Source organism: Cynocephalus volans, chromosome 10 (genome assembly GCF_027409185.1).
Source record: "Cynocephalus volans isolate mCynVol1 chromosome 10, mCynVol1.pri, whole genome shotgun sequence".
Taxonomy (NCBI): domain Eukaryota; kingdom Metazoa; phylum Chordata; class Mammalia; order Dermoptera; family Cynocephalidae; genus Cynocephalus; species Cynocephalus volans.
In genome coordinates, this window is record NC_084469.1 from 9,068,160 (window position 1) to 9,076,113 (window position 7,954).

Below are 7,954 nucleotides of genomic sequence, written 5' to 3' on the forward strand. Positions count from 1 at the left end.
ATGCTGTCTGAGCCCCACCACTGGATGCCAGCAGTGTGTGTGTGTTGGGGTGGGGGAGGGAAGGACAGATAACTTGTTCTCTTAGTTCATTGGTTTCCAGATCACAAGGAGCCACAGGTGACTTGGAGGTCCCAGTCTGTGGCAGAGGTCCCAGGAGACAGTGAAGCGAGGGACATGGCTGTCTCTGTGGGGGTGATGAGTGAATGCCATGTGTGAGAGGAAGAGTGAAGTGGCTGTTTAGTGATGGTTGGGCAGCTTGTGGCGGGGACTGGCTAGCTGCTCGCCAGAGCTAAGCCCCCTCTGCCAGGTGCCTGCTAGACCACATTTCCCACCTTCGTTGAAGCTATATGTGGCCATGTGTGCAGTCTGGCCAGTGGAAGGCAGGTGGAAGTGCTGTGTGTGTCTGTCATAAAACCCCATGGAACCTTCCACACCATTCTCCTTGTTCCCTCCCAGCTACTGGTTGGATATGGATGCCCAAGGCCACTGCAGAGGCCATGGGTCAAAGATGGTAGAGTCTGGTCACTTCATGATTTTGTGGAATGTGGGCCAATTGGATTTTATATAAAGAAATACACACTTCCTGTGGTAAACCACTGAAACCTTGGGGTTTGCCTGTTATAGCAGCTGGTATTACCTTAACTAAAGTAGAGTTGAAGCTGTGGGAGCAGAGCAGCCAGTCCAGGAAGAGGCAGGAGCAGAGCCAGGGCAGGATGCTGGGGAACATTGACATTTAAAGGGTGGGTGACAAGGAGGTAGCAGCAAAGGAGACTGAGATGGAGGTGGAGGGGAATAAGGGTAGAGTGGGCCTATGGAAGAAAAGGAATGTGGTGGGTTGAGAAATGTCTCAGTCCGTTTTGTACTGCTGTAACAGAATACCCAAGACTGGGTAATTTATAAGGAACAGATTCATTTCTTATGGTTCTGGAGGCTGTGAAGTCCAAGATCGAGGGGCCCACATCTGGCAAGGGCCTTCTTGCTTGTGTCATCTCATGGCAGAAGGTGGAAGAGCAGGCGAGAGAGACAGAGAGAAAGAGAGAAAGAGAGAAAGGGGACAAACTTGTCCTTTTATAAGGAACCCACCCCCAAAATAACAGCATTAAGTAATCACCTCTCATTAGGCCCCAGCTTCCAACACCATTGCACTGGGGATTAAGTTTCCAACACGTACTTTTTGGGGGACACATTCAAACCATAGCAAGAAGGAACACTATATGTATACACTATATACATATTTTGGAACTAAGAAAGGACTTTGTTTATTGTGGCACAAGGATGAAAAAAATATAAAAATCAAAAGCTTGTCATTTAATTCACTTTCCTTTCTCTGCTTGTCACATGGGAATTGGATTTTATTTGTGCATTTTCTAAGGGTCCTGATCTGCTCATGAAATCCTCATACGGGGGGAAGCTGTGGGGCAGATTCCTTAAGTGACCCTTTGGGAGAACTCTTATCAGGGCAGAGCAGTTGATCAGTTCTGCCCTCTTCTTTCCCTTCTGTCTCATGTGTACTACAAAACAGTCACCACACACACCGTGAGCCCCGCAATTAGCAAAAAGCAGCTCTGGAAGCCCACTTTGCTCTCTTGACTGTGGTCCAGGTCTTTCATTATTTTGACCACAGCCAGAGGGTCTTTTTGATTTTCCAGAAATCCAGGAAACTCCTTTCCCATGGGTACTCTCTGGCCTTCCTTCATTGAGTAGCCTTTATCCCTGGCAAATCTGTGAGATGTAAACATCATGGTTTCCATGGTGTGTTCCATTTGACTGAAGTTATTGAAACCTTGGCCAGGAGGTCCAGTGTGGATGCATGGCAGGCTGGGAAAAGGAACACTATTAAGAACATGTTTTGCAAACGAACCCTGGGTCAGGTACAGAGTACAAGGCTGGCTCTGCAATGATCCCTTTCCAAAAGGGCTTGCTCCTGGTGTGGAAGACAGGTCACCATGCCACATGTCAGTGCAACCCAGGGCGAGATGAAAGGTGGTATAAGCTGGGGAGAGGTGCTCAGCCCAAAGACATGAGCCCTGGGCTAGGAGATTTATGTGGGTGTCTTGAATCTTGGGGTCATGGACTCCTCTGAGAACAAGACAGAAGCTAAGGACCCTGTCCTCAAAGTGGTGCAAGCACAGGCACCTGCTGTTTTACTCCCAGCCTCTGCATTTTCATAGACCTCCTGAGCTGGCCGTGAGGCCCAGGGAAAGACCTTCTGCTTTCCAAGGTCTCTTGTAACCTTGACTCACTACCTCCCACAGACCTGCAGACATAACTACTGTACAGAGGAGAGGATAGATGCAGTATAGAACTTACTCAGAGCCACATGGCTAGAAGTGCGATACCTGAATTTGAAGGCAGGTGTGTTGGACTCTCATATTCCCTTCGCACGACACTATGGGGACTCTTCAGCGATCACAGAAGATGCCCGGGGAGGGTGTCAGGGAGGATTTAAGGAGCAGGGGACGTCCAGGTTCAGCAGGTGATGCAGCCTTGGGGAGCTCTGGTGAGGCTTGGAGGTAGGGAGGGCCTTGCTCAGGAGGTGACAGAGAGAGACTTGAGCTCAGGCCCACCCGAAGCTGAAGCCCACGCTGTAGGGCAGCTTCGAGTGGCCAGCAGGTCACTGGTGTGAGTGGCCAGAGTGGAGCTAGCCCCGGGACCTGAGTGGTGAGACCCAGGTCGAGGAGACGCTGCACCGGGCAGTGCTCTGTCGGCTTCCCCAAGCCAGGAGCCACGTGGGAGGCCTGAGCTCGGCTGGCCTCTCCTCCGCCCACAGTTCCACTATGTAGCCTTTGCCTCTGTTGGCCTCACAAGCAGAACGACTGGGGACAGGAACAGGTGTGACAGGGGTTCTCAAAATCATGGGAGGGAATCAGAGACATTTCCCCCCAAAATCTGAGGCCCCCCTTCGCCCTGTGTCTTCGTTTCTAGGGCTGCTGTAACAAAGTACCACAACTGGATGGCTTAAAACAACAGAAATGCATTGTCTCACAGTCCTGGAGGCCAGAAGTTTGAAATCGAGGCGTTGCCAGGGCTGTTCTCCCTCTGAAAGCTGTAGGGAGCCCTTCCCAGCCTCTTCCCAGCTTCCGGTCGCTGACAGCAATCCTCGGCATTCCCCAGCTGGCAGCCGCATCACTCCGACCTCTGCCTCTGTCTCCACACGGTGTTCCCTCTCATGGGTCTCTGTCTTTCTTCCTTTTTTTATAAGGACACCAGTCATAATGGATTAAGGGCTCACCCTACCCCACTATGAGGTCACCTCAGCTAATTACATCTGCAATGACCCTGTTTTCAAATAAGGTCCCATTCTGAGGTACTGGTGGTTAGGACTTCAACATACCTTGTGGGAGGGACACAGTTTGACCCATAATACCCTGTAAGGTAATTTTCCTTCCCTAATAATCCCCCCCTCTGAACACCCTCTGGACTTTAGCATTTGCCCTCTCCAGGCCCCAGCAACTGCAGACCTGGCCGAAGAGAAACTGTGGGTGCTTTTGCAGCCCATGCCTGGGTGACCAAGAAAACAAACCCAGCTCCTGCCATGGAACCTCCTGTCCAGGGTAGTCTCGTGAGTGATAACGTGCCGCTAACACATAGCATGCAGCTTAGGACACCAGGGGTTGCTGCCACCGGCCCCAGTAATCTCCTCCAGCCTCAGCAAGAATGTGGCAGTGGCAGGCGGGCAGAGGCTGCCAAATTCCAGCTCAGGAAGGCGGGGAAGGAGGTGGCACTGTGCTTTTCTTTCAAGTGGAGAATTCTCTTCTTGGATCTGCTCCAAGGGGTTAGCAGCGAGGGAGGAAGCCAGGTTTTGGGCCTGAGCTTCCAGATCGACAGTCCCTGGCCAGCCAGCTCGGCTCCTGCAGAGGCTGCGGTGGAGCTGGGGTGGGGGCGGGGAGCAAGCACTTTCCACCCCAGGCCAGGTGTCCAGCAGGAGGACCTATGGCAGTCACTGGGTCAACTCAGGACTACCTCAGAGTTGGCTCGGCTGGGTCATTATTTCACTCCTTTGTTCTACCAATGTTCACTCAGCACTTGTAACAAGCCAGGTGCAGTGCTGAGGGGGAGACGGAGGCACAAGGACCACAGGAGGGCAGCTGTGGTCAGAAACATCCAGAGGAGGAAGGGCTTGGGATAGGGCCTGGCTCACTTGGAGAGGCAGGGAATTGTCATTTGAGACATTTGAGGGGCCAGCATGGGCTCCCAGGAGGGAATGTGCTCTAGACAGAGGGGACTGCAAGTCACAGGAATAGGGACCTGGGAAATCCTGGTGCCCTCAGGGATGCAGATCACTCCTCAGGGCTGGGCTGAGCCCCATTGTGGGGAAGGGCAGAGGATGAGGCTGAGGAAAGAGGCAGGAGCCGGATGACGAGGACTCTTGCACCAAAGAGTCTGGAATTCATCTCCTAAGCCATGGGACGGCATTGATGGGTTTTAAGCAGCATGAAGACTTGATCCGATTTCTGAATTAGACCATCCTGGCTGCAGAGGGCAAGCTGCCAGGGCACCAGGACTTATTTGGGAGTCACTGGCATCTGGGCGGCCATCAGCCCCATGGAGGGGTGTGATCATCTGGGGAGATGCACGGAGAGGAGGAGAGGCCCAGGGTGTCAGAACAGGAAAGGCAGGCAGAGGAAGAGAAACTGATCACACCGTAGAAGTGGCTGGAAGAGCTAGAAAGAGGTATCCGGAAGGGAGGCGGGGGAACGTTTAGGGAAGACGGGATTGTCAGCAGCATAGGACGCCTCCAAGAAGTCCGGTAAGCTAAGAACTGAACGTACCATTGGGATTGACAATCAGCAGAGGGCCTCGGTGCGAGCAGAGCAGTCAAAGCTGCCAGGCTTGCCTCGGTCTGGAAGGTGGCTGGAAACTTGTCCTTCCTTGTGCACAGCAGTTAGGAAGCCTGGGGTTGTCCTCTCAGAGGTGGGGGAGAAAGAGCTGCCCCTGCTCAGGCCCTCAGTGTCGCTGGCTGAGCAGGAGCCGCAGATGCTTAGGGAGAGTTCACTCTGGGTAGATGCCTGAGGGGGTTGTTACCCCCGAGTTCTGAGGTGCCACACTGCAGCAGCAAAGAGCCCCCGACCGATGGCCCGCTGCAGGCCAGGCGCTGTGTGGGGGCTTTGCGCGCCTGTGTCTTCAAGTCCTGCATGGGGTATCCTTACTCCCACCTGGCTGGGGCTCAGAGAGGTGTGTGACTTGAGCAAAGGAACTCTGCCAGTAAGTGGCAGGGAAGGGACTTGGAGTCAGGACTACCTGCACCCAAAGCTCTTTGGGCTTCACCCTGCTGTTGCCCTAACCCTTGAAGGGTGTGGTTGAGAAGCTCTCTTTGGTCATTGGTTGTTGGGTCATTGCTGACAGTGCTTATCCAACCTGGGATAGGAACTGGGACTTCAGGTGGCTGGATCATTCATGGAGAGAGAGAGAGCTTCTGCCACGTGAGTGGCAGTGGCTGGGGCTAGCAGGGGCTGAGGATGGACAGGGCCATCTTCCTGAGGGGGCATCTGCTCTCAGGGCAGCGATGTATCCATGGAGGTAAAGGGGTGGGCTCACCTGGAATGAAATCCTTAGCCATGCTACCCTGGAGGGGCCCTCAGTCTTGGGTCAGGATCAAGGGTCATGAATGCTAGACTGTGCCCTTTGTGAAGGGTGGAGACTCCAGAATCCTGGAGGGCAATTCAGAACGGACCACTGTGGTCCTGTGCAGAGCGAAGCACTAAGTGAGGGTACCTTGGGGAGGGGGAGGGTATGGCTGGTGGTATTGATAGTCTAGAACTGTCTCGGAGTCACCCCCCTGGAGGCTGCCAGGATGGTTCTGGGATCTGGGAACATGGACGCTGCACACAGGTTACCTTCACATCTGCAGCAATCGCAGCTGGATGCTGTGACAGGATTGCTGGCTTCTCTCTCTTCTTTCTGGGCACACAGCCAGGCTATAGTCCCAGCTCCCCTTGCAGCTCGATGTAGTCATGGGACTGAGCACTACCAGTGAAATGTGACCGTTTCTCTAGGCCTCCCTGCAGCTACAGCTACAAAAGCCTTCCCCACTTGCATGTCCTTCCTGCTTCTCCTGCTTTGCTGGGTGTCAACATCCGAGGCAATCTTGGAAGCTCTGTGTTGAAGATGACAGAGCCTGGGTATTTGAAGAACTGTGTGGCAGAGAGTTCTGCCCCCAACCACCAGGACTGGCTCCACCTGGGATATTTATGTGAATGAGAAATAAACTCAAGTGTGCCTGTGCTGTTACCGGTTTGGGGCTTCTTTATTGCAGCAGTGACTTGCCCTGTATCATACAGATGGCCACAAAGCTTTTAGGCCACAGGACCTCTTAGCTCCATCTCCAGCTGTTCTGTATCTTTTCAGCAGCTTTGGCTCTCCGGCCTGTATCAGATATGGACTTGAACTCTCACTATGTGCAAGCCAAGTCATTTTCTTCTGGTGACGAGGTCATGGTGGTCTTATGTACCAGCTCAGGGAGCCAGACCCTATAAAGTGGCTTGTCGGCCCTTTGATGGTGGCCTGAATTGCTCCTATCTGGCGTGTTCACCTTAGCTGGATTTGGCTTTCTCCAAAGAGTTGGTACAGGGGCAGAGGTCACCTGTGCTGGGATCCTGTTGCAATCATATGTCCCCACCAAAGCACAAAAGGCGCCACCCTAGGTGAGGTGGCTGAGAGAACAGGGTGGAGGGAGGGCAAACAAATGGGTTTCTCAGCTCCTGGGGGCCTGTGGCTGCCACTAGATCATTCTCCTTCTCAAGGAGGCTGGCTATTGGGGTAATGGGGGTGGAAAAATGGTGACAGAGTTCCTCTTGTCTTTGGTGACCCCTAGGAATGTTGGATCTTTGATAGAAATGCTACTCAAACTAGTTAAAATAAAACAAGGAGGCCCTATTGGAAGAACCCTGAGGAAAGCCCCAGAGAGTGGCAGCCACCGGGGTCTCTGAAGACCCCAGTGGTGAGAACCAGGGACCCAGTCCCCGTGGGCTTTCAAGACTTCCACAGCTGCAGTCTGCTCGTTCCAGCCCCAGCACTGGAGGAAGGGATCTGACGGGCTACCTTGGCCGTTGACATAGTCAGGAAAACAGGATTCAGCCCGAGTCCTGGGCCTCCCCTTGGGGCACGGTCTGGGTGGAAGAAATACACTAGGCTTTGCTTCCATTAAAATTCAGAAACAGCCAGAGGCACCTTTATTCTAAATCCAGAGTCTGCAGAGAAAAATAGCAGACTGAATTACTTTTCTCCAGATTTCTCTTAGTATGTGACACAAAGGAACCTAGTTAAAAAAAAAAATTTTTTTTTTTGGCAGCTGGCCTGTTAGGAGAATCTGAACCCTTAGACCTTGGTGTAACTAACATTGTGCTCTAAACAACTGACTAACTGGCCAGCCCAGGAACCTAATTTAGACAGAAAAAAACAAAGGAAAAGAATCAAGTGAATTCACTGAGCTTAATTACGGCTGAAGGGGTTGGTAACAGGTGAGTTCATGAACCGCCTCTGTGTCCTGTACTATCCATGTGTCACCATTTCACTCAATTATCTAAAATGTGTTTTACAACCTTGATATCTGTAATGATGAGGGTGGTGATGATAACTATTCTATTGCTTCTAATTTCCAGGCATAGCTCTTAAGTAATTTATATTTCTAAAATCCTCCGAATATTCCTATGGAGTAAGTACTGTTATTATCCCAGTACTGATAAGGAAACTGAGGTACAGAGATATTAAGGGTAATATTTTATATGGGAAATACAGGCTCTGTAGGGAAAAAATGAGAAGAAGAGAATTCTCATCTTTTCATAGGGAGCGGCTGAACAACTCACCAACTCGCTTATGAGAGAGGCCAGGCAAGAGTCTACTTAATTTGTGCTTAGGACATTTGCCTGAGGAGTTGCACGATCAGGGCTCTGTGGAGTCTGTGAGTTAACATTCTTCAGCTTTTCTCATCGGCACAAAGTAAACACTATTTTAA

At 51.8% G+C, this 7,954-nt stretch overlaps 1 protein-coding gene across 1 annotated transcript; it reads right to left on the reverse strand.

The window, feature by feature from the left end:
• Positions 1–1,511: 1,511 nt before the first annotated feature.
• LOC134386951 (protein S100-A10-like) lies at positions 1,512–1,763 on the reverse strand. Its single transcript, XM_063109096.1, has one exon. The coding sequence runs from the start codon at positions 1,761–1,763 to the stop codon at positions 1,512–1,514; it is 252 nt and encodes an 83-aa protein (XP_062965166.1).
• Between the last annotated feature and the right edge of the window lie 6,191 nt (positions 1,764–7,954).